Raw genomic sequence first — 27,537 nt, 5'->3', positions numbered from 1 at the left:
TGTGTGTGTGTGTGTCTTCCTGGAGATATTCACATAGGCGGATGCTTTGTGGTTTCATTCACGTCATTCTTTCACTTCCTTTCTGTATCTTTGTCTTCATCTTTCTCCCACTCTCTTTCGCCCGCTCTCTCTCTGTAAACACTGTAAATATAAATGCTCTGTGTTCAGACATTTAAATCTTGATTCATGTGTTCAAAAGCCGACTCAAAAAATAAGCGTGAACAGCAACAGCAGCAAGGCAACTATCCTCCTCTTCTTTTTTGTGCCCATATCTTCTTTCTTTTGCCTTCTCTTCTTCACCTACTCTACTTCCTCCACCCACCTGCCTGCCTGTGTCTCCGTCTTTCTTTCTACCTCAATCTGTCTCTGCACCCTTGTCGCTCAACTATTCGAAGGTTTCCCACCTGTGGCGTCCTATCAGCTCTGCACCGATGGTTGCAGAAAGAGATTAAACCGAGCTGACCTAAAAAAATTGAAGAAAAATAGTGGCGCTGATGAGGAGATAGAAGAAGAGTGAAAGCAGGAGAAGGAGGGAGACAAAAAAGAAGAGGTGGAAGACAAAAGAAACAGACAGTCATGATTCACTCAAGTAAGTCATTTACGAACATACATGCAAACCTCGCTTATTTCTTCTTTTGATATTGAAGCAGGATGCAGCAAACTAACAAAAAAAGCCAACATTTGCACTGCTAAGGATGAGTTACTGAGCGTTAAAGGAGAAAATGTGAGTAAAATGTGACTTAGTATGCGGCGTGAAATGAACCCGAGACCATTAAAACGTCATCTAACAAACGACCGGGCTTAATACCACCATAGGTTCCCTTCACTTTCTACCTGAAGTAACTTCAAGGTTATGAACGTCTTCTGAAAGTTTTTGATGTTTCTTGATCTCTGAAGCTGTGACAGTCAGGCAGTTAAAGGGGACTCCAAAATGGCAGCTTGTCTTGAAATGTCACTTCATCACATGACAAAACACAACAAAGACTCAACTGTGGCTCTTTATACTCTTTTAATGCCATGTTCAGGGGTGTCCGCTTCAAAGTTTTCTTCTTAGGCTGCACTAGACTAGCTTTACATGAATTTTACTTGAAAATAATTCTTGCTAATGTCACAACGCCTCAGATAAGCAGTAGCTCACGTTCGTACCGTCTCAAGTGACTCACTTGAATGTTTCTTCTTTAAAAACTCAGAATCTCCACAAAGTCTGGACTGGGATGATTTTCAGGTTTTGTTCTCATTTGTTGCTTAGTTGGCTTAGTTCTCTGACTGTTTCTGGTGTCCCCCCACTGCAGCCTACCTGACAGTTTTTTTGTAGTCCTTAACAGTAAAGCTTGAGTTTTAACCAAATGAAGTAATTTCCCTCCTTAATTCAAATTAATTTAACTTAGTTTAGCTTTTACCTCCACTTTTACCTGAGAGCCACTGATTTTACCAAAAAAACCAAAAAAAACCAAAACCCAAACAACAACACAAAAACAGTGTGGCTTAGTTTACGTGTTAAAAATAAAAGAAGAGAAAATCTGTATGCACATCCAGAAAAAGTGTATTTTTTTAGCCTGAAGCATCTGCCGTTAAACCGTTAAACCTTGTTTTGGCTTGAAACCTTTTTCACATTTATTATGCATAAACCCTTGAGCTAAGGACAATGTGAAAATGTCGACCGAAAGCTAAGCAGAGGCAGAGACACCTGTATGCAAACTAACACCTCTGGTTTGCTGAGCAGAAAGGAGTGTTTTGCTTGCTAATGTAAAGTTTCAGTTCTGTTTCTCACATGGCACAAAGGTGCAGTTACCCAGACAGGAAGGTACACTCATACTGGCCTTTAAATCTGAGCAGAACCCAAGTAGAGCTAGTTCAGGTTTCTGCTATATGTTAGTCTCATGTTGACAAAAGTAATGCTAATTTGCTGTCAATTAACGTTTACCATGTTCACCATCTTAATAAATTGTGTTAGCATATTTATTTGCTAATATTTGCTTTATGCACTGATTTGCAGCTGAGGCTGATTAGACTTTCACTTCAGAACAAGTTTGCAATTCCAGTTTAGCAGAGGAGAGGCCTAGCAGAGAGCTAGCAGCTACAGCTGCCTGTGTCAGCATGCTAAGCAATCAACAGCATCTCTGTTAAAGAATAACTTTAGGCCTTACCAGTATAACTCCAAGATGAGTTACAAAAACGAAAAGCTGTCATGGAGAGGGGGACTTACTTCATAGCTGGCCATAAACGTGTTTCTTTTCAGCATTTTAACATAGAAGTCTGCAACCAGCCTTATGCCAACTTCAGTGTTGGCTTCATTTTTCACCCCAAAGGAAATATTACAGTTAATATCCTCAGACTAACCACAGAAAACAGGAATCAGAAGCCCAAAAAGTGTCAACTAAAATCCACAGCTTTCACTTCAGGTACTCTATATACACTCTGAAACCTTTGACTGTTACTTTTAAAGGACGATTATGACTTTTATTTAGAATCTAAGTGCTTATTTTACCACTTGGTAAAGCAGTTACACAAAAGAAAGCAGTACCTGAATGTATGGCCCATGCCAGCCCATTTAAAAACATAATCCTGGCAATGCATTGTTTCAGTGTGCTCTATTGAGTAATGGTGCTCACCCTGCTGTACTGTGTGCAGGAAAATAAATTCATAACAAGCGTTTTAAGAAAGTGTGACAGTCAGAGGTTGGCCTAAATGACTAAAAGCAGATTTTCATTGTAATGCATGAAGCGTCCAACCAGATTTATTTACTATTAACCAAAGGTGTTAGAAGGTCCGAATCACATTACGCATGGCTTATATGTTAAGGCCAAATCAGGACACATGTGTATGTTTTTTGCACTTAGCATCAGTTATACAAATGGTAGAAATCTGAGAATTCATGGATATGGCTTCTGTGCTTTTTCCTGCCTATTACACCCCTCTTAGACCCCTTGGCAATAACAGATACCTCAATAAAACTGTGTATTCCCTGACCAGCTACGGGAAGTTGCTGCAAGTCTCTAGGTGAAATTGGCTGCAAAGAGGTATACTACACCAAAATCGTCCATACATTTATTGTGGTTGCTAGCAGGTTGCTGTGGTCACCCTTAGTTTGCAAGTAAGATGCCAGTTTGTCTGCAAACACTCTCCAACTAATTACCAAGCAGTAGTGAAACTCTACAGAATCTGAGACAAACTGGAAATCGTTTGCCTTCATAGAAACACTTGAAATGTGTTGATTGCAGCGATAAGCCATAACAGAGTTTCATATTGTAACACTTTGTAAACCTTTTAGAGTTTTGCTTTTACTGATATGCAAGAGGTTGGCAGGTGTTTGCAGACAAGTTGCCTTTTTGCGTGCAGTCAATGGATGACTCTAGCAATCTGCTAGCGGCCAAAGCAAACACAAGGACGCATCTGATGACTGCTTTCATCTAATGAAAGCCAATAACCTCAAGGAATGACTTACCAACCAGGTCAAAGAGGTTAGGGGTGTCACTGCTGTAAAACTGAGGCCATCGTTAAGATGTTTTGGCACACCTCTGTACTGCGTGATTTCTTTTGACCCATCAAAATCAGGAGAGATTGAAAGCCACAGACTAAAACAGAAGCAAGAATGTTGTCTTTGGACAAAGAGGTATATGGTACTGCACCAATTCTCTGTTGCTCAGAGCACAACCACGTGAGTTTTAAAATACAGGTAGCAGCAACACAATCAAAGCCAAGCAAAGGCGCCTTCCAGGAGGAGGGAGAAAGTCGTCTTGGGAGGAAATCAGCTTCTACAGACTCTTGTGCCGAAGAGCCAACAATCATGTTGACACAAAGGCTATAGTCAAAGAGTCAGTTTGCTTTAGGGAACTTCCTAACTAAGTGACTTGAAACAGAAGTATCTGCATGATGACCACATTAAGAGCTGTTTCATCTCTTTAAATATTCAGGAAAGGTGCATAGCTTAGAGGACACACTGAGACATTTCTTATGAAAAGAAAAGGGATGATTTCATCCCATCATTCATAATGATAAACAATTAGAAAACATTTGGTTAACATCTAATATAATGCGGTAAGGGGCTAAAATATAAAATGAATGCAGGTACTGTGGTACCAGCAGGTGGAGATTTTCTGTAACCATCCCTGAAACATAAAGTTTTCAGCTGAATGTCCAGTTAGTGGAGCAGAGAACAGTTTGGATCCGTTAATTATTCACATCCATTCCCACAGCCACAGTCATTTGGATGACCTCTGAGCTGAGTCCACAGTTTAACAGCTGCTGTATTGCAGTCACAAGTCACTTCAGTCACAGAAAACCTGAATAGGTAGAGGTTACACTGGATCATCTCTCCAGTAGGAAGTGAAAATATGAGGGGACAGGATAGGCAGCTATACACAGTATGCCAAACACTTCCTTTCACCTTACATCCCATTTATTCCTGTTTATTTATTATTACAACGTTGGTAAGGAAGTGACATGATTTCACCGATAAATAGTCCAAGATAAGCATTTTATGATCCTGAAGAAATATGTCAGCTACATAAATGATCACACTGTTGAGGAGCTGCATGTAAAAGCCGTCTGTTTCTCTGATCACCAAGCTCCTCTTTTCCTAGCTCCTAATGAATTCTCCTTCACACCTTTCCTCGACCTTGTGACATTTTCCATTGGGTGATCAGATATAGAAGAGGTCATTTTTTGGTCTATTTGACTGCAGCCCTCGTCTAAAGCTGTCACACATCCTACTTTTTCTTTACAGGTAAACTTTTAAATAAATATTCACTAGCTGGGACCACATCCTAAATTAGATTTGACTGCCAGTCCAATGAGATTTAGACTGACGGTGGCTGCTGGGCTGGGCAGATCCCTAATCCACTCCCAGCAGCCTGATTGTCCTTTAAAACATAACAACCTATGAAAAAGTAAACAGGATTTAGGATTTAAAACTGTACTTTGTAATTATGACATTGTGCACCAGTGGGAGGAAAAATGTAAAGTAAAAAAGTTTCAGAATCTCTGTGATGTGCTTCATTTTCCTTGAATGTTATTTATAAATAAAAATCAGTTAATAAAATTTAACTTTTATTTATCCAAAAGTTGAGGTTTTTAGGGCCCCAGCTGATAGAAACCTCAGAGACTGGTTGTTATTAGGGTGCTGGTTCACCACAAACCACCAGAAGAGTTCATAATTCCCATGGCTTAACTTCTACAACAGGGAGGGCACATGCAGAGCATGATGGGACATGCCATAGATGCATTCGGCGGTTACAGTTAAAATCACGTGACACTTTGAGCATTTTGCCTTTGAGTGTTTTTTTGTTATCTCAAACACATGAAGTTGCACAGGAAGGAATACAGCCATCACACACAGACACACCTGTCTGCTGGCCCACATAAACACACACACACACACACATGCAGGCATACGCTCACAGGAAACTCCACTTCCTGACAAAGACCTCCTACACAAAACCACAGAGAGAAAATTAACATGTATTTGAACTTAATATCAAGAAATGACCAAAGCTCCAGAGGAAGCTGCGTCTGGAGGGAAAAGTCTAATCTGTTCCGTTTGAAATAAAAATTCAAATTATTTAATTAGAGTAAATAGTTATTTAAATAATGACAATAATACAATGATAACAAAAACTTAACCTTTAGTTTTATTTGATTTTAGTATAGATAGATAGATAGATAGATAGATAGATAGATAGATAGATAGATAGATAGATAGATAGATAGATAGATAGATAGATAGATAGATAGATAGATAGATAGATAGATAGATAGATAGATAGATAGATAGATAGATAGATAGATAGATAGATAGATAGATAGATAACGTCGACCCTCTGTGGTTAACTCTTAAGACTATGTGAAATACCCTATGAAAGTCTAGTAGAAGATGTGAATGCCTCATTATGGACACTCCCTACTGTGACCGTCACTGAAACCAACCAGCTGATCTAGACCACAGCAGCAGTGATCACTGACATGCTTGGCTATAAGACAAACAGCCACAATGAACAGTACCCACCATAAAGGACACTAGAAGCCAATATCAAGCCAGTTATCGTACCTGCAGAAGTGTGATGACGAAAGGGGCGCCTAAGAAGTATAGCGACCTGCCCATGCCTGAGGCTTTGGAAACTTCCAAGCAAAGACTTCACCTAATTGTAAAGGTAGAGGCAGGCTAATAAACCAGCAGTTCTCCACTGAACCATCCGAGGTGTACTCTCGGTGGCAGGGGAAGAATATGAGAACAACCTTCCTGAACAGGATCTGGTAACCATCACAGTGGCAGGCATCCAGGAAAGAGTCTTCTGTGTGAAGAGTTGGACAGCACCAGGCCCTGACATGATTCAGACCCACTGGCTGAAGAAACTGACTGCACATCATGAGCATCTGGCAGCACGAATGAACCAGCAGTCGAGAGATGAAACACTCACCTGGAATGGAAAACCAACGGTCTGAAAGTCCTGATCCTGAAGTATACCCATCGAAGTTTCTTATTGTATTAGTATATTTATAAAAATTGACCATTGTGGTCGCTTTGAACTCTGGATTTGGAATACTGGATTCCACTAGAGCAGGAGTGTCCAACTCCAGCCCTCAAGTGCCGGTGTCCTGCAGGTTTTAGATATCACCCTGGGTCAACACACCTGAATCAAGTGATTAAGTCTCTGGAGAACCTTAAGACATGTTGAGGAGGTTATCTAGCCATTTAAATCAGCTGTGTTGGATCAAGCACACATCTAAAACTTGCAGGACACCGGCCCTTGAGGCCCGGAGTTTGACACCCCTGCACTAGAGTAACTTTGCATCATTAAAAATTCTAAATTATCCTTATTTATCTTAAACTGGGCCTTGATGATTCCTCTCAGGTCATCCTGTATGTGAAACAAGCTTTTTAGCTCCTGGACACCACACATAAGGGTGCAAAATCCAGGGGTCCAACATTCGGCCCTTTATCGTGTTCCCCTCATGTGCGCTTGTTCACTTATTGCAAATTTTGGTGAAAGATGACTCATCTGATCACACTGTTCTTTTTCCACTAACTCTGCAGACCAAACCACCTCTCTGGCTCTGTGGTTTTTAGCAACACTGAGCTCTCACTAATGCACTCTTCTTTGTAAAGAGAGCTTCGCAGCCCTGCCATAACATCTTATCGCTCTCTCTCTCTCTCTCTCCTTTGATTGTCTGACCGTGCGAACTGACAGTGTGATCACATCCTGCACTTACTCTTACAATCACCTTCATGCAACGTATCGCACTGAGAGCATCACGGCCATCAAATGAAAGCCATTGACCACAATTTCCGTTGCTGCTTTTACGGATGTCTGCATGCAGATGACACGCTAAGATGAGCGGTGTTTTTGACTAAAGCTTCTACTAGCAATAAAACTTTTTCAAAGTCATTCAACTCTCAAGTTTAAGCAATGAAAATAAAGGTGACATAATTATCATGTCTACACCGTATCTGTGATAGACAGTCTAAAGTGCTCCAATATCACTAATTGTGGTTTAGGCTTCGCAGTTCCAGTAGATTTCTATGACATACTTAGCTGTTTTAGACAGCTAAGTATGTCATAGAAATCTCCTCCTTCTCATCCACACAGAGATCAGTGTATTTTATGTAACTGGGCCTCAAACGTCATCCAAACACCCCTATAAGCCTGTCAGCGTTGGCTGCTCAGTTTAAACCGCATGAAATATGAGATATCTCTAAATCTAGTTGTGCGTGTCTTAGTCGTGAGTAAACAGAAATGGAAAATTACATTAAAAGTCAATCAGCAAATGTGAATGTAAACCTGTGTTGTTGTCATTTTATTTTTAAGTGGACTCAGGCAATAGCTTTCTAGACTTTCTGAAGGTCTTTCAGAGATTTTCTTTGGACATTGGCTGCTTTTCCCATTCTTTTTCCACCCAACTATTTTCAGAGGAATATGGTTTTGTTTTGGCTTAGGAGTCCTAAGTCAAGGGATGAACTGGTGTTGTCTCTACCCAACAGAAAACTTAGCAAAAAACCTATTTTAAATCTTTAGGCATGTTGTTACCTGAATGTAAATTGGGAAGGACAGCCAAACACCCAATGGATATTAACTCCTTCATAATAAAAAAAAGCCTGGTCTCAGAAACTAGATGATTTTAAAACATTTGGGGTCTTGTGTCATAAGACTGTCATACATAAAATTTCAAAAGTGAATACAACTTGACTAATTAGGTTTCTGGATGTGAGAGGTAAAAGTACTCTAATAGTCAAAGCAGGAAAGAATAAATGTGTTGTAGCAGATGAGAGTGATATAATTATGGAAATTCTTCTGATCTTAAGAGGCCAATCAATGGCCTAGTCAATGAACCTAGCTTATTGTAGCCCAAGACCGTAGATTTTTATTTAGCGGAATAACTAATACATCAAGTTAAGTTGGAGAGATAGAGTTGAGATGATTTGAGGGATAGTGGATATATTGGAGAAAGGATGGTGAAGATGGAGCTAGTAGGTAGGAGGAAAAGAGGAAGACCACAGAGGAGCTACATGGATATACAGTGATGAAGAAGGACATGCAGAGGGTTGGTGTGACATGGGACGATGCTAGGGATTAGCATTCCCGAAAGAGAGCAGTCAAAAGAAGAAGATGAACTAATCCATTAGATTCATTAGTTTAGAATGCTTGGTCGCAGTTTATCAAGGCTACTGGAACTGTTTGATAGCAGGTGGCCATATTAACCTGCAGTGGTGAAACAATGTCATGTCTTTGACTAATCTAGATTAAAAGAAGAAGAAGTATATTTGAAGATAAAAGTGGGCCAGGAATAGAGCCCTGGGGAACTTTTATAAATAGCTCATTTCACCCCACAGTGCCTGTATGGAAGCATCTGCATGTGTTATGCTTCATGATTCATTGTTTCAGTTTTTTCCTTTAAATATGACACTCCATGAAAATAAATGAACATATTGAAAGTTCCATTATGTATACAATTTGTTCACTAATTCAACTCTTTTCTTGTTTGTTCCTTTCTTCAGATCACTCCATCCGGTCGATCATCTGCTGCTGCTGTGCTGTTCAGACCAGGTGGCGTTTTAAAGAGTCTAAAACAAACATGAAAAAAAAACAAGGAGCTCGTTCATTTTATAGATACTGATCAAAACAATAAGTTATAACTGATTTAAAAAATGATGGGAAAAACAGGAGGTGGGAGTATAGCTGGCACCAAAAACAGAATAACAAGGCAGGGGAAGTAGAATTAAACCCAAGCACATGAGACTCAAGACTTTCAAAATAAAACAGTACTAACACAGACTGACACACAGACCAAGGCATGTGAAGTAAAGGCTGCCTCAAACCTGCATTTTTAAAATGGTCACCAGGGGGCGACTCTGCTGGTTTTATTGCAGGTTCTTACCTTAAAATATAAAGCACCACAAGGCAACTATTGTTGTGATTTGGTGCTATATAAATGAAACCGAAGTGAACTGAATCAGTTTGGGTAAAAACAAAAAAACATATGTGGCATATAGACTGACTGATTGATTGGTTGATTCCAGGGAGTTCAGCACTCGTGTGGAGCTGGAGAGCAGAACCTCCCTTTGTTTCCCAAACCGACGGTATTCAGGACAACCCACCCGGGTAGGTCAAATGGGTTTGCTTCTGTGTGTTTCAATGTTTCATTCATTTCTATGAATTAATCCTTAATTTTTGTCTCAGTTGCAGGTCGAGAGGTCTAGGAGAAAGCTCCCCCTCCCCCCTCCCGAGGGCGAGGACGGTGAAGGTGAGGGCCTCTTGAGTGTCGTGGCCATGTACGACTTCACCGCCAAGGAAGACACTGACCTCACACTCAAACAGGTATACACACACATGTAAACACATAGACACACAAAAATAAACTGCAGAGATTTGTTAATCTTTTGTGTTGTGACCACAGGGGGAGGAGTACATCATACTGCACAAGCAAGACCAGCTGTGGTGGCGGGCGCAGGACAAGCATGGGTACTTTCAATTTAAATTTCAGTGTTTGTGTTTGTTACAACAAGAGTATTTCGAGCAATATTACTGCTCATATAAGATATCATAGAGCAATTATTGGTGGGATTGTGCTTGATCAGTAAAACAAATAAATATTGCTTTATTATGGGAATGTGAAGTTTTCTGGACACAAAAATATGTTTGTTTATTTTTGTGATAATAACATATATTATAAATAACAAATATTTCATAGTGTATGAAATAAACCCCATGAATTTTTATTTTGAAATGTAAATATATTTTTCAATCTAGAACTAATTTTTTAATATTTATTTCTTAAACATCTTAAAGATTCTAGATTATCAGTGTTTTTTCTTCCTACTCTCTTTCTATCAGGAATAAAGGCTTCATCCCCAGTAACTATGTGACAGAGAAAAACAAAATCGAGGCAAACCCGTAAGTCTTACCATATTTTTGACTTTTGCCTTCTTTTTTTCTTTTTGCTTTTGTTTTTAGTCATTTTAGAATCAAAAAAACAATCATTTAAATTCTCGTTGTCCAACCTGTAGGTGGTATTGCAAGAACATCACTAGGACAGAAGCAGAGCAGCTCCTAAGACAAGAGGTATTTATGCACCTATTTAAATGTGCTCTAAGCCGAGCAAAAACAATGGTTTAGCAGTGAAGCATTCATGTATGATGACATGGCCCGAATCAATGAATATGAAATAAATCAACCATGCCCTGAACTTTTTACCTCTCTCTAGTCAGTGTTTTTGAGCAGTGTTTGAAAATACTACTACTTAGATAATTATTGTTTTGGGAATTATTCCTGGAAAAAAAAATTGCTAATGTTTTGTTTTGTTTTGTTTTTTAGCTTATCAAATGTGAAAAGCTGTATCTGACTGATTATTTTAGACCAGACTCAAACTGGATGCTTTTATACACACACTCAGTATTATAAGCGAAATTTTGAAATGTAATCATTACAGTGTTGGAGATAAACATGACCATATTCGGTCAAGGGGGCGGAGCATCACATTATCAGCTAATGATGGCAAGTTTGGTTAGTAAACTGTCTCCGAAGATACGTAAGTGTGATAACCTGTGCAAGACAAGTACCAGCCTGATAAAACAAAACTAAAACTTTGCTCTTTAAAACTGGAACAAAAATATCTTGGGCTGTCTGTACCACAGTAATTACTTGATAATTCAATGTTAAATAGCTTAACATTACAAATGTTGTTTTTTTCAAGGCACAAAAAGTGAACTAAAAGAAGAATCCAAATTGAGACGCATTATGTTAGTCAAAAAAAAAGGATTAATGGATTATTCAAATAAATAACAATTATTTTTTGTTTTCTTCTAGGACAAAGAGGGGGGATTTGTGGTGCGGGAGTCTAGTCGAAAGGGAGTCTACACCGTCTCTGTTTACACCAAAGCAATAAGGTGATTCATGAAGGGTTAAATCTTAGACAAAAAACACAATGAATTAAAATCACAAACAAAGCACATCTTAACCTATAAACTGATCAATTCTTCTGTTTGTTTGTCTTTAGTTCCAGCGGAGATGTCAGGCATTACCAGATTAAAATAACTGACAATGGGCAATACTACTTAGCTGAAAAACATATTTTCAGCTCCATACCTGAGGTTATACACTACCATGAACACAATGCAGCAGGTAATTAAGCACATGGTGTTTGTAAAAACAACACTGTCAGTTTTCCATTCAATACTGCAGTTGATATGTTTGTTTGCGTGTTTTGTGCAGGTCTAGTGGCCAGGTTGCGATATCCAGTCGGACCAATGGGAAGGTGTGTCCCTGCCACGGCAGGATTCAGCTCAGGTATGAGTATATTACATTACTTACAGATCCTCTCTAGTACTAGTCAAAAATACCTGCTAAATTTAGAGATGGAAAAACACGTCAGCTATAATTCTGAGCCATTGAAACGGTTTTCTATTATACGCATTTCCTCATTCGCACATTTTTTATTCTGGGACTTTGGTAGAGTAGCTTTGCATGATTTGCAGTTAAGATACTCATATTTATATCTATGTTTCTATCTATATTGGCTCTTTAGTCATGTAGAAGATCAAAAGTCTAAAGATAATGAAGCGCCAACAGAACTTCAACAATTTTGGGGGCTTTAACACATTTTGCCCTTGTAACCTTTAGTGCTTGGCCTGTAGCCTTCATCACCCTGATGAAAGCTAAGGTTAAAGCAGAATGATCAGTCAATGAATAAAGTTGTTCTTCTTACTAAAAGAATATGATGAACTACGACAGCTTGCTGAAACTGGATCTTCAACCTCTATAAAGTAATATATTTCCACATAATAGTGGAAATATATAAACAGCTTTAATTAGCAGCTTAACTTCTTTCTATCAAATTGCTTCACTGGCTAGCAGTCAAGTTGAGTTTTAAAATGTGGACAGAATTAGGTCATTCAGAAACTGGTTGTATAAATGTATGCAAATAGTTCCTTAACAGGAACAGGAATGAGAAGCAAGTAGATATGGCCAAATCTACATCTACAAGTAAATGAGTGAACACAAAAATGAAAATATCTTTCATTATTGTAGCCTGATTTGAAAAAAGATACAGATTAGAATATAATGTCTGTTTGTAGATGATGTGTTGCTATATATCACAATTTGTTCCTCTTTCATTTCCCAAGAACATTTTCCATGGCATATTGCAATCATATTATTAATTTATTTATGCACTTGCAGTCTATATGCTGTAAGTCATAAGTCATGGGTTTGTATTCATAGACTAAATGTGGGTGTGTTCTTTATTTTTAAATTTATTTTTGAATAAATGTAATCATTATAAGCAATAGGAAAGTGAATCCAAAGTTAGAAAAATTAAAAGGCAATCTAAATATTTAACTAAATAATATAACTAAAAGTATTTTTTTTTTATTTTATTTTTTGTTTTTTGTTTTTCAGAATTAGCAGTTATAACCTGGTACATGGTACTAGCTGAAAAGCAGCTAGTACAATTTCCAACTTATATTTATTCTGTTTCTTCTATACTGGTTGGTTTTTAGGTCTCATAGAGCAAGAGGTTTTGAGATGACCTCACTCTTCTCTTTACTCACTTTATCTTGTTCTTGTGTTTTTTCTTCTAGAAAAGTGGGAGATCAATCCCAGTGAGTTGACCTTCATGAAGGAGCTGGGTAGTGGTCAGTTTGGCGTGGTGAGGTTTGGCAAGTGGAGGGGACAGCAAAGAGTGGCCATCAAGGCCATCAGGGAGGGAGCCATGTATGAAGAGGACTTTATCGAGGAGGCCAAAGTCATGATGTAAGGATGTCGGGATGATCCGGATGTGGGAAAAGGAAGAGAAATTAAAGAGCTCCTTAAAAACATTTTGTGACTGATCTCTCTTTCAGGAGGTTGTGCCACCCGAAGCTTGTACAGCTGTATGGCGTTTGTTTGCAGCAGCGCCCCCTGCTGATCGTGGCTGAGTTCATGGAGAATGGCTGCCTGCTGAACTTCCTGCGGCAAAGGGGCAGAACTCTACCGGAGTCGTGGCTTCTGTCTATGTGCCAGGATGTGTGTGAAGGGATGGATTACCTGGAGGCACATAGTTTCATCCACAGAGACCTGGTGAGCCAACACAGTAATTTTATATAACATGAGTAACAGTCTATGAAATCATGGTATATTTTTTGTAAGATTTTAACCTGTTAATGATTTTGTACAGACTCCCCTATAATGCATCTTTGACATCTTCAGATTCAGATTCAAGGTCTTTATTGTCAATACAACAATATATACAGTATCCAGTGTACCGAAATACCCCAAGATCCCATGGTGCATTTATAAGAATATAATATTTAAGAATATAAAAAAATATATCTTCAAGAGAGATTAACTAGAAATTACAAATAAATAATAACTTATTAAATTTAGGTAAAATAAAATATAAATTACTAAAATATGTGATTTGGTCGGCTAAAACAGAAGAAAAGAAGGGCGAGATTCAAAAAACAAATTTCACTAACTTGTGCTGCTTAACCCAAAGATAAAATAACTAAAATGCTTAAACATAAAAGATAAAACTCTTTGCCACACAGTCTAGTTGGTAATCTATTCCAGCTGAATATTTGGTTTATAATGTTTTTCTCCATATCCAGGCAGCCAGGAATTGTCTGGTTAATGAGCACAATGTGGTGAAAGTCAGCGACTTTGGAATGACCAGGTATGGTTTTTTTGGGGTTTTTTTTAACCAGATTTGTTATGCAGACTACCCATAGAGTCTAAAGCATGGTGAATAACTACTCCTGCCATCTGTTCTCTGGTTATATTTAAATTCTTCAACCATGTTTTCCAGATACGTTCTAGACAATCAGTACACCAGTTCAAATGGTGCCAAGTTCCCAGTGAAGTGGTCTCCCCCTGAAGTTCTTCACTACAGTAAATACAGCAGCAAGTCTGACGTCTGGTCCTACGGTGAGGAAACACAGGCCAAATACACCAAGTGTATAGCTCCTGAGTGATTGTAGCTTAAAATAGATTGCACCTTCTCTTTTTCTTCCCAATCTCTCTCTCTCTCTCTCTCTCTCTATATATATATATATATATATATATAGACCCATTTCTGTAATATACTTACATATCTATATTATTGCTAATATATATTGTAATATATCTATATCATGGCTAAAGCACTTCTGGATGGATGCAAACTCCATTTCGTTGCCCTGTACCTGTGACATGTGCAATGACAATAAAGTTGAATTCTATTCTATTCTATTCCATTCTATATATCTATATCTATATCTATCTCTCTCTATATATATGTGTGTGTGTGTGTGTCTCCAGGTGTGGTAATGTGGGAGATATTCTCTGAGGGTCGAACTCCATTTGAAAACCGATCAAATGTGGAAGTAGTTACTGACATCACCAGGGGGATCCGGCTGTACCGACCACAACGTGCTTCACAACCACTGTACGCCATCATGTACCGCTGCTGGCACGAGGTATTAAACATTTTGTATTTTGATATTTTGACTGTACCATGTTTCTACACCTTCTATTAATAACTGCATGACGTCTTTCTCCTCTTCTTCTGTTCATCTACTATTACATCTCCTTTCCTTCTTCGGTGGTGGTGCAGAAGCCTGACGGTCGGCCATCTTTCTCTGAACTACTGGAGGAAATCAGAAAACTGGCAGAAAATCAAGACTAGCACACACATATTACTATATCGCTGGACTCCAAACTGTTTGTTTATTGTTGTCATGAATGTAAATATATTTTATTCTGTCTTTGTAAATAAATATTTTTATAACGCCTTGCTCTAATGCTCCTGTGATGTATTTTACTTAATGCACATCAGCTGCGGATACATGCGAACAATGAAGTGATCTATGCTGTTCTTTGTTTGCTTTGAATTTGAAGGAACTTACTGTGCACATGAAACACACATGAAAGTCTAGTAGCACAAATATATCAATAGCATGTGTATGCAGTTGTGTATATTATGCTTGAGTGACCCAATGAATAAGAGAATGCTTCATTTATTTAAAATTTGAAACGGAAGAAAAATAAAATAAAATTGGTATCACAATATAAAAATTTTAGCACATGTTTACATGTTTCCTATCTCCCTAGACCAGTGGACTAATCTTGACAAAGCATGGCATAATTATTTCAGAGGACTCTGTGTCAACTTCTATAGGCCTATGGCGTTTATAAATATTTTATACAAATCCCACAATCATGTTTATATTTGTAGATTTGACAGTTCATTCATCATCATAGACGAGTGGACTAATCTCCCTGAAACTTTGCATAAGCATTACATAAATGTATCAAGAGCTTTATCACTAATATCTCAAAATACACTAGAGGTTAGAGATCGTAGAAAAAAGACAGAACTTGCCCAAGAATTCATGTCTTTTTAAGGTTTATACAGTTTACAAGGACTTTAGTGACGTTTATCAAAACATGAAGCAATACATACCCAAAATAAAGTTTAATGAGGAATTCGGCTTATTTAAATCCCTAAAATGTGAAATAAATACATGCTTAAAGAGACATTAAGCTAATTTACATGGTGGGGGGGAATCTTCAGCACTGACAAGCGACAGGCGGTGTTGCCATGGTGACAAACACACGGACACGGAGTCAAGTTGTCTTCTCTTGTGACCACAACACGTTACGCACATCAGAGAAACGGTGTTTACTGTGAGTGCAGGAGCTCAGTGCGCACATTAAAGCGATCAAAGGAGATCCGTATAAGGTCAGCTTGTGGTTTGAGTGTGTGTCTAATGTAAATGCCGCTGTTTGTTGTCTGAGTCATGGGCTTGTCGTACTTCTGTCATATTTTTTCTAATGTGTCTATTTAATCACGATTTATTCACGCTATTCAGTGATTATGAGGCATTTTTATCCATCCATAATTTTAATAATCTAACTGCGTAATTAAGTCAGCAAAACCCATTTCATATTTTACATTAAACGTATATTATTTTACAGCTTTAATATCACATCTAAACTTGTATGAAGACAAACAAGTAAACAAAAATGATAAAAATATACATAAAATAAAACAAAAAAGATAAGAACAGAAAAAGGTAATAAGTCCTTAAAACGTGACATAAAATGGGTTTTACAATTATTACGTCTCCATATTTTCAATATGTTAATAACTGGTGAGACATTTAGCCCTACTGAAAATATATTACGTTAATAAATCACTGATAATAATAAATTATGTAGTTGTGTATGAAAGTACAAGAGTGGACTTTTTCCTGCGTGAGGTCTCACTTGGATAGGTTATATAGATAATTTGCTTAATTGAAAGAACTAATGTATTAAAAATTATGAAGTCGTCCATTAGGTGCAAAAGTGTGCAGGTTTAATGAAGACATTCATGACTTTGACTGCGATAATATTTTACTGCTGTCTGTACTCTGTCATTATTTGACAGGTACTTTTTTTAAAAACAAAAAACAAAACGGCAGCTGATTTTTTTCATGTTGAAGTAGTGTAATTATTTTGTTCTGGGTAATATTTTAGGATAAATTGTATATTTTTCTTTTTTTTTGTTTTATTTCATATTTTAATGGCCTTTCTGTAATTTGATACAGCTTTGTTTTCTACAGGCATTGCTTTTTTGGGTAGTAACTGTAAGTAAATGTGAATTTGAAAACATTAATAGTGTTTTAAAATACATTTCCAATTATACTGATGGAAATCAAACAGGAATCAGTTTTAAAATCCAACTTATTCCTCTTTCTCTCTGGAATAAGAATTCGATGGAACGTTATGAATCTCTGGGTCCAGTCGGGGAGGGCAGTTACGGCACCGTGCTTAAGTGCCGTCATCGTGATACTGGTCGCCTTGTCGCCATCAAGAAATTCATGGACTCTGATGATGACAAGACGGTGAAGAAGATTGCCCACAGGGAGATCAAGCTACTCAGGGTACCTGTCAATTAATCCATCAGCCTACCACTCATTCAGTCATTAAGTAAAACCTGAGTGAAGACATTTACAATAACAACCAAGAGACCAACAACCCTAAAATAACTCAGTGTCAGTTTCTTACCTTAAGTTTAAAAGTCACTATGAGATGAAGTGTGAAAGGAACCCAACAGATTATTGTAATCTAAAGGGAAAATGTAAATCTATCCACTAAATATGTTAGTGTTGACTTGTTGGAAACCCATGAATAGTTTAATAAGTTTACAGTAAACCGACATTGGATTTACAGGTTATATAAATTAGTATACAACACCTATGGTTGATTGGTGAGGGTTGTTTGTCTACTTAGAGCGAGTCACAGTGAAAGGAAATGAATCAGTCCATATTTCTAAGTTCTAAGTTTTTTGGTCAACAAGTATATCTATAAAACATTTGAATATCATGAAAAAGTCAAGGTCCTTGGTTTGCTGGGCCTGTGCAGCTTCGGTGACCCAAAAGCACTGATACCATCAATGATAGGCTCAGTACTGTATGCATTCACAGAGTACCCACCTTTATCTTTATAAACTTCAAGCAACTGCGACATGACAACCTGGTGAACCTCCTAGAAGTGTGGAAGCGCCGCCGCCGCTGGTATCTGGTATTTGAGTTTGTGGAACGGACACTTTTGGATGATCTGGAGCAAAACCCAAGCGGACTGGAGATGAACACATGCCGACAGTACCTGTACCAGATCCTAAGGGCTGCTGCCTTCTGCCATCAGCAAAATGTGAGGATATATGATTAATTATTCATAAGTTAGCTGTATAGCAAGAGAACACCCACACTAACTTCTGATGCCAAGCCAGTCATTTTGTTCTATAAGCAGTCCTGAAACATGAGAAAAACCAATCACTTCAAAAAAGAGCTTGAAGGGTTACTCCTAGCAGGCTTTCAATGAGTAAGACTTTGCAATATACCACATGATGCTGGTTCGTTCTTTTCATTTCCAGATCATCCACCGTGACATCAAACCAGAAAACATCCTCATCTCTCAGGAGGGTGTGGTTAAGGTGTGTGATTTTGGCTTTGCCCGCACTGTTGCATCGATCAGTGAGGGCAGCGTCCTCACTGACTATGTGGCCACTCGATGGTACAGAGCCCCCGAACTGCTGGTGGGAGACATTAAGTATGGCAAGTAAGTATCTGTGTACTAACCTAGCTGAAATTACCTGTGCTATAGGGTGTTTGTTGATTAGAAATGTTAACATATGTTTGTGTTTATGTGTGTAGACCTGTAGATGTGTGGGCTTTGGGGTGTGTATTATTAGAGATGTTAACAGGTCAGCCTCTGTTTCCTGGAGACTCAGACCTTGACCAAATATATCAGATCATCCGGTGCTTTGGTAAGCTCTTCACACAACGTTAGCATGTTGTCTTTCCTCTTCCCCATCCTAACAGCACTCTCTTTTTCTCTGCTTTAGGTAACCTTACAAGTCATCACCAGGAGCTGTTCTACAGAAATCCTGTGTTTTCTGGAGTTACACTGCCTGAATGTTCAGACAGAGTCACTCTCCAGCAGCGTTTCCCTACAATCACACCTATTAGCCTGGATCTGGCCCAGGTACAGTTTATTTTAATCTCAGTATATAAAAAAAATACTGAAATCTATATTTGTTTGAGTCGGTTTCAGGGTAAAACATATCAGTAATACCTTTGGTTTCCTTTTTGTTTTGTTTTTCTCAGAAGTGTCTAGAGATAGATGCAGAAAGACGGGCTCAGTGTTCGGAGCTGTTAGAGCATCCACTGTTTACACAAGACTCCTTCCACATCAGGTACCACTTTGCTGTAGATACTCTTGATGCTGGTACACCTTGAAATACATGTGAGCAAGAACAGCATTGATAGTGTGATTTGAAAATTAAGATTTGGGCTGATGACTATCCACTAAATTAGAATTACTAACCTGCCTTTCTCTGTGCACTTAGATTTTTGGACGAGCTAAATTCTAAGATCCAAAAAGACCACAGAGAGAACTCTACCTTTCCTAAAATAACCAAAAACCCAAGAAAGGATGAAAGGGATGAGAAAAACTGCAGAGGCAAGAAACAACCTGAAGACATGGATGACAAAGTCAACAAGGAAAAGATGGAGAAAGTAAAGGGAAAACAGCCTCTGAAGTTGTCTAAAACCACTCGTCAGTCAGAACCTTTAATCTCCACTAAACAATCCAAAGGATGCAGCAAGGTTATCCACAATGCAGCTCAATCTCCCATGGCTTTGAAAAGTAAAGCAGGCAAAGCTGCTGCTGTAGACTTGAAGAAAGAATCAGAGATTCCAAAGATAACTAGAACCCTTACTTTTGACTCATCAGAGACCACCAAGACTGTAGCAAACCTGGATGTCGCAAACAGCACAGTAGCAAAACCAAAACATGAGCGAGTGCTATCTGCAGATATAAGGGAAGACCCTATGAGAATTATAAAAGACATGCACGGCAATAGCTCTGACAATACAGCATCAGGTAGGACTGAGAAAAATGCCCCAGAGAGCTCAAGACTGTATAAATTGGAATCAAGTCAGAATTTTGAGCAAAAAATCAAAAAAGTTCCCCAGTTGTTGAAACAATCAACTACTGACCATCTAAATTTCTGCTCGTCTCCAAAACCTTCTGTGGAATCAGCCACTCATTGGTCCAATACAGACTTGCCAATAAAATCCCCTAAATTGGGAAGCAATCATTACATCGAGGTCCATAGCACACTGTCTATCACCAAACAGTATGAGACCAGTAGTCATACTGACCAAACAGCTGATTCAGAAGAAAGAAAGACATCTGGTCATCCAGAAGTACTACTATTAAACCTCAAACCATCTGTGTCTACCTCAAAAATGAACAACTCATCTTTGCACACATCATCTTCAAAGCTGCTTCCACAGCACATTAACCATAGAGAAGATAAAGAAACCAAGCTGGGCATGCACACATCACATTCATCTGGTGGAGACTACAAGGTACATCCTGAATCTTCTGAACCTTGCTGCCTACGTCAGCAGAGCACCAAACCTAAGACCTCCACAGAAGTCACAACAACTTCAAATGAAAACACATTAATAGGGGCTGGTCTTAGGACAACACTGAATGTCTTGAATAAAGAGAACCAAGAAGATTTAGCTCTCACTGTGCCCATTAGTACAACAGCCAACTTATCAGTAACTCAAACCTCAAATGTGTCTTCAGGTAATGACAAACAGAACAACAGCAGTGACTTTGAATCTGATATAAAAGGCAGGAAAGTTCCTCACTCCAAATATTTGGTTGAAGAATCTAAAACAAAGTCTGGATCTTTCAGAGACCACATGAGATCCACAAGAAAGATGAATGACAACCCAGAAAGAAAAGACAAAGCCAGTATATCCAGTGTCCCAGATGTGACTTCAGTCACGTCTACAGAAACTCTACACCACAAAGCTTTGACCAGAAGCTCTGTCCTTCACAACGAGGATAGTGCAGACTTTACTGAGCTTGATCTGAGTGTCTCTTGTTCTTCCCCACCCCCTCGTACACCATCCTCCACTCCTGTCCTCATCCCTTCATCCTCCACAACTCTTGTCAACTCCTTAGTCATCAAAACCCATGGTCCAGCCATCAGTGATCATTATATCCTAGGGGCAAGTTCCCATCCAAGAACCCCCACTCTGAGGTATCATAACCAAATAGTACTTTGTTTTGTAAAATACTGGTATGGTTATGTGCCAGTGTCTTCGTTATTAGACTGAGCTTCCCCTTAATTAGTCAGGCCTGTCAGGTGTTTTGAGTCCTGCTTATCTTGCCTGGTTTGGTACAAGGTTTTTGTCTTTGTTTTTACAGGACTTTAGATAAGTTAAGACATCACGGTGACATTTATACCCCAAAAACCCAACAGTTTCCATCAAGTCATGCTAAAGAATTACTCACCTTCCAGGTAACAACTTTCTTTACAGAATATTAATCAGAAGATTAAAAAAATATTTTAAAATAACCTTTTTGTCCTTTCAGGAGCCAGAGAGGAGTCCAATCTGCGAATACTCCTTTGTATCCGACCGCCTCCAGAATAGCAGCGATGTTTCCAAAAATAATTCACACATACATTTCCCAGATTTAGGTACGTAGAGAAGGTATTCACACATGGTAACAGTTTTCGGCGCGCTAATGGTGATGATGGCAGCTCAATTTGACCCAGTAGTCCAGTTTCCAAGCTATATGTTAAGTGTGAGCAATAGCCCCCTTTTGGACTAACTGGGGTTTAAAAAGTCCAGTTACCTTTGAGATTTGACAAGAAAAACACATAAAGGCAGTATGCAGGAGAGTAGTTTGCTTTGTTTCAACTTGATGTCTTTCCACTTTGTAAGTCTGTGGTACATCTATGGGACATGCTAACTTGCACTCTCCATCTACTTTGTAAAGTTTCAGTGGACACCAAACAATATGTGTAGGGGTAAAAAGTGCAAGATTTTCAATAATTACTTATTTTTCAACCAGTTCCAGAGATTATCGACCTCAACTGGATATTTGGCTAACAACTTTGGGGATCTCTATCTAGGGATGCCCAGCACTCTCACCTAATCACTTGCACATTCATCTTCACATTCCATTTTGTTGGTATATATCATTCTGGTATATATTATTCTGGCCATTATTGTCAAATGAGTCAAAGTCAAATGAGTCATGTCCTGTGTTCTCAGGAAAACAAAAAGGAGCTGCCACAAACCAGCGGAAAGTCAAACAACCGTCCCATCTACCATCAGAACCACAGCAGCATGGACACAACAGCACTGAAACTCACTGAAACAAACATGAAATGTACTTTTATTTATGGACACTAATTTGTATCCTTTTGTCCATTATAAAGGTTTATTTCTCTGGATTTTGCTTTTGTAACCAGATTAAGATTGAGTGATTTGTCAGATAACCAAATACTGTTAAAAACACAGCATCAAAACAGTAAACTTTGAACATTTTTTCAAAGAGATAGACAATGTATATCATTGTAACTTGTTTTTCTGTTTAATTTCGATAAACCTTTTAAAGTGACAAATAAACGGTTTGTAAATACATTTTGAATCACTGCTTAAATGAATTCATTACATTAGTGTTGTTGTTTTATTTTTTATGAGATCAAAGTAGAAGAGCCTTTAAAGATAAAATAAGGGTTGTGATTTGGTAACTAAACCTAAGCTAAGAACAGTATCATACAGTAACTGAAACATCCCCAAAACACTCCTGTTATAACAGCCAGGTACAACAACTACAGTCCTAGCTGCTAGATGTAGTAGGAAAAGTTTAAAACACACTAATAAAAGAAAAACATTCACAAATCTGTAACAGAAAATCAGGTTCAAAACATGGTCATGGTATGATTTTAAGATTCATCACTTGAGTCCTCAGAAGAAAATGAACCTGCTTTCCAGGTTGCTGATGACTTGGCACTACGTGATGCCATCTGTAAACGTCCTATTTGTCCTTGTCTATTGGCCAGGAAGTAGTAAAGGATTCTGAGGGCAGCGTTGGATTGGCTGTTAGGGATTGGTATTGCAGCAGCTGGCTGTATCCTGACTGGTACTCCAGCATCTTTGGTCTGTGGTTTCTTTAGTGGCGGCTTGACAGCTGGTGTTTTAGTTGTAGTGGCTACCTGCTGCTGTAATACAAAGATAAGAGATTAAGTTTAACTGTAACAAAAATGTTTAAACTAGGCTACAGCTAATCTGTCAAGGTGCTACTTCTTAATATATCTAATACATCACCTTCCTGGTGATGGGGGAGGTTGTGGTTATCTCGGTGGGAGTGTCAGGTGTAGGATCAAAGAAAATCCTGCAGGATGCATCCACAGCTGAACCGTCGATCCCTGGAACCGCAAAACCTGTCAGAGAGGAGATGGACCGATCTAACAGAGGGGAGTCAGAGGCTTATTCGTCAATTTCTGAACTCTGACATTAACAAAAACATCTTTTTTTGTTTTGTTTTTCTGTGATAATGTAGCAGAACTTTGAAAGTATTGCATTTTAACTGGAAGTACATTTATTGCACTTTGCAGGTTTCCAAGAGTCTCTTGAGTCATCACAGGTGGAGAAATACTGAATACATGGTAAATACATTTTTCTTCTGGCTGGGAAAAGTCAATAGGAAAGTACTATTTACACTTTCTTTTGTGAAGAAAGTCTTTTTCTGCTTTTATCCAAAACATAGGGTTCAGGTTTTTGAGTAACATAATTACTATGAGTTGAAATTCAGAGGGTTACATTTTAAATTACAGCTCCATGAACTCATTCAGCCTGCAAATGCAGACATATTTACAACTTAAGGCCAGATTCAGTACTCAGTGGTGAACCTCTATCTTATCTACACCAAGGTCAACAGCTCTGTTTTGTATCAAGGTGTGTGTGCTGCTATTTGATCTGTCAGTGTGCTGCATATTTCATGATGACAGGACTGAGGTGTGTTTTCTTTTGTCTTTGGTTTGTTGCAAAGCCGCCATGAAGATAGCATACTAAAAACAGATCCAGTTACCAAATTTGTATTTACTGTATATTTTGTTTTTAATCCTAAACATTTGCATCCTATGGCTTAAGTTCTTCAGATTAAAATCAATTTACTTGTACTCACCATTAATTAAGTCCACATTCTGAACTTTGAGGAAGAAGAGCAGGAAAACAAAGGGCGAACTCCAAGACATGACCAACGATGCAAGGAAGGGAAAAGAAGGTAGACAGAAAGAAGACAGAGAGCAGAGTGACTTAGGAGAGCAAGGTGTTGAATAAAAGAGGCTGAAAGGAGGGAGGAGAAAGGAAGGGAAGACATGTACAATGTCTAGACTGTAAATATTAGTCAGAGCAGGTATGACAGATTTGTGGTTCTGTTTTGCAACAGAGTAAAAGCCGCTAATCCTTGCTGCTTTTTTAAACTTTATTCATTTAAGGTTTGTGGAGCAATGTCAACATGTGTTCTCCATTACTGTGAATTATTAGATTTTGTCATCTTTTTTTAAACTGGTTATATAAAAATTGTTTCCATATTATTTGTATATAGTAAAACTCCTCCTCTAATCGCTTTTATATCCAAACTGTAAGGTCTGGATATAAAAGGTTTTTAAGTTAAATGTTGCAATAACCTTAGCCCGACTGTTATTTAGGGATTGAAGAACCTGCACATTCACCCAGACTACCTTCATCACTCAGAGAAGGCAAAGCCTAGTGAAACACTGTGAAGATATTGTGCTAAAATTAGCATGATGATACCTGCTGGCCAGTATTTACTGTATTGCATTTGTTTGAATGCGTTACACCTTATATTTTAGAGCTACATCAGATGATAAGAAACAAGCATCCAATATTCAAAACTAAATCTGCAAGAAGGATTTAGTATACTTCAAAACCAATGTCATATTTTCCCACTGATAATTACAAAGAAAAATATTTATTTAGGTGCTTTTTTTTTTTCAAACATTTTGTACATTTTGGGGTTTGTTGTTTGTTTTGTTTCTTAACAGAATAAACCTGCCACCTGAGCTACAATTTGCAAACTTAGCTAGTGCAAGGAGCTTGGTACTTTCTCTCAAACCAGAGATGATCAGGGCAGTTAAACCTCCTTTCAATCCTACTGCACAGAAGTTTGCTGTAGTTCAGTTGTGGGCACAACAGGGGGCAGTCAAGAGCTATTTAAATACTAATGGTTTAAGTTTTGTTTTGTTTTTTTCCAATTTATCCTTTATTTATACCGGTAGTCCGACTGAAACTCAATGCCTCATTCACACCTTTTTCTGATAAAATTAAAATTACAACAATAAAAACCAATAAAATAGCAATAAAATAACAAAAATGCAAATTTTCTAATGTTTACACAGTCACATCAAAAATAGGAACAAGTTCCCAGTGATGATTTCACAAGGTCATTCGTACATCTTAAGAAATGTCTTACCCTATTTAAACTTGCTTCTACAAAAAAAGAGATACATTTTCCTTAAAAACTTTGCTTAGTTCTTAAAATTGTAGCACAAAAGTATCACACAAATTACAATTGTAAAAAAAAAGAAAGAAAATGGCCTGTTTTCCCTACATGTGATGTTATGCCATTGACAAATATTCAAATTCTAACATATCACAATAGCTAAAAACACTAAAAAAAAGAAAAGAAAAAAAAGGCCATAGTCAGCAGCAGGGAGAATTTCACAGTTTGATCCAGGAGTTGAAGCTTGGTCGCTTTCATGTATATTTCAGGATGAACTCTTCTTGACAGAATTGGGACCACATCTTCAGACTCAGAGAAATAATTTCAGAGAAGAATGACCGGAGCAACATCTAGCTGTGTGTCTCAGGTAAAATAGCATTATGTTACTATTTGTATATTCAGTAACTGAGTGCATTTTGAGCTACAGCACACTTGTTTCCAAATGCAATGGTCTGATTGGCCAGATTTGGTTATTCAAATGCAAAATATCAGAAATATTAAAGTTGATCCGAAAGAATAAAAACGCTGGACATTCTTCCTGCTACAAACATTGTGGGAACAGTTTGGGGATGACCCCTTCCTGTTCCAACATGACTGCGTACCAGTGCACAAAACAAGTTCCATGAAGACATGAATGAACAAATTTGGTGTGGAAGAACCTGACTGGCCTGCACAGAACATCTTTGGGATGAATTAGAGTAGAGACTGCGATGCGAGCCAGGCGTTCTCATCCAACATCAGTGTCTGACCTCACAAATGTGCTTCTAGAACAATGGTCAAAAATTTTCATAAACACCTTTAAACCTTGTGGAAAGCCTTCATAAAAGAGTTGAAGCAGTTATAGCTGCAAAGCGTGGGCTGACATCATATTAAACCGTATGAATCAAGAACGGGATGTGACTCGAGTTCATATGTGTGAAGGCAGTTGAGCAAATACTTTGGGCGATATAGAGTAACAAAGAAAAATGAATCTTGACTTTTCTGATCTAACTGATCTATCTGGTTTTAAAGAAAAACTCTGTTAGCAGGGAACACTTTGTTACTTTTACTTGTACATCAGCACAGATAGCTTCACAATACTTTTTGTCATCTTGGGACTTCAAACAAAACATCTGCACACACCATAAAGAAGGATCATGTTTGTCTATGCCCCTGTCTTATTTACATTCACAAATCTATCAGACTCTTTTGAGAACAAAAGCCCCATCATTTGTTCTAATTTGCTTCTCTTTATAATCTCAGCTCTTGGTTTGATGTTTTGCTAAATGGCTCATTAAACGGTTTATGGAAACAGTTAGTCATTCACTTACCACACAGAGGTTTTGCTACAGCAACACTGTTCTCTACCTATATGTCATTACTGCCGTTAATCATGTGAAATGAGATTTTCCAACTTCACACAACACCATAAACATAGCAGTGGTTTCTATGGGAGTTAGTGTCTGTTTACAGGAACACACCTACTGTAGCCCTCTGATGTTTCCAGGCTTGTGTACACGTGCTCTACCCTCATGATCCTCTCCCATTATCTCATCATGTGCAAACAAAAGGCAGATTGTTTTTTGAGCCACGCTTGTGCCAGCTGTGAGCAGAAATATGTCAACAACTAATGGATGGATAGACACTTACACTCACCATGCACTCTATTTGTTACTGGGTTGGACATTCCCTTTTGCCTTTTTCATGGCAGAGATCCAATAAGGTGATGGAAACATTCCTCAGGAGTGTTTGGTCCACATTATAATGATAGCATTGCACAGATGCCGCAGATTAGACGGCTGCACCTCCAGGATTTGAATCTCTTGTTCCACCACATGCCACCAGAGCTCTATTGAATTGAGATCTGCTGACTGTAGAGAACAGTGAACTCACTGTCATGTTCAAGAAACCAGTTTAAGATGATTTAAACTTTGTGACATGGCGTGTTGTGCTGCTGGAAGCAGCCATCAGAAGATGTCTGGATATTTTCTCTGTTTTTGGACAATTCTCTGTAAGACTTGTAAATACTTGCGTGGGGAAATCCCAGATCAGCAGTTCCTAAAATAATCAGACCAGTCCGTCTGGCATCGATAACTACGCCACTTTCAATGTCACTTAAATCCCATTTCTTTCCATTCTGATGCTCAGTTTGAAGAATCTTGAACTGAGCAGCTGTATGACTGTACCTAATAAAAAGGCTTGTGTCCCTGCCTGCTGC

The 27,537-nt window shown here is 38.3% G+C and overlaps 2 protein-coding genes across 2 annotated transcripts; both read left to right on the top strand.

Annotated features, from left to right (window-relative positions):
- The first annotated feature begins 556 nt into the window (after positions 1-556).
- Positions 557-15,165, top strand: txk (TXK tyrosine kinase). Its single transcript, XM_063462169.1, has 16 exons — positions 557-589; positions 8,993-9,041; positions 9,515-9,596; positions 9,675-9,812; positions 9,892-9,956; positions 10,329-10,388; positions 10,502-10,556; positions 11,301-11,380; positions 11,491-11,615; positions 11,706-11,780; positions 13,073-13,244; positions 13,334-13,550; positions 14,081-14,145; positions 14,278-14,396; positions 14,769-14,926; positions 15,064-15,165. The coding sequence occupies exons 1-16, from the start codon at positions 577-579 to the stop codon at positions 15,133-15,135; spliced, it is 1,545 nt and encodes a 514-aa protein (XP_063318239.1). The 5' UTR covers positions 557-576; the 3' UTR covers positions 15,136-15,165.
- Positions 15,166-17,209: 2,044 nt separating this feature from the next.
- On the top strand, positions 17,210-21,454 carry LOC134623755 (cyclin-dependent kinase-like 2). The gene is made up of 9 exons (XM_063468778.1): positions 17,210-17,377; positions 17,952-18,146; positions 18,370-18,554; positions 18,650-18,762; positions 18,841-18,980; positions 19,103-19,191; positions 19,345-19,880; positions 20,598-20,996; positions 21,396-21,454. Exons 1-9 carry the CDS (start codon positions 17,210-17,212, stop codon positions 21,452-21,454), a joined length of 1,884 nt encoding a protein of 627 aa, XP_063324848.1.
- The last annotated feature ends 6,083 nt before the right edge of the window (positions 21,455-27,537 follow it).

The sequence above is a fragment of the Pelmatolapia mariae genome, linkage group LG3_W (genome assembly GCF_036321145.2).
Source record: "Pelmatolapia mariae isolate MD_Pm_ZW linkage group LG3_W, Pm_UMD_F_2, whole genome shotgun sequence".
In the NCBI taxonomy this organism is placed as follows: domain Eukaryota; kingdom Metazoa; phylum Chordata; class Actinopteri; order Cichliformes; family Cichlidae; genus Pelmatolapia; species Pelmatolapia mariae.
This window is presented reverse-complemented; position numbering and strand designations above follow the sequence as displayed.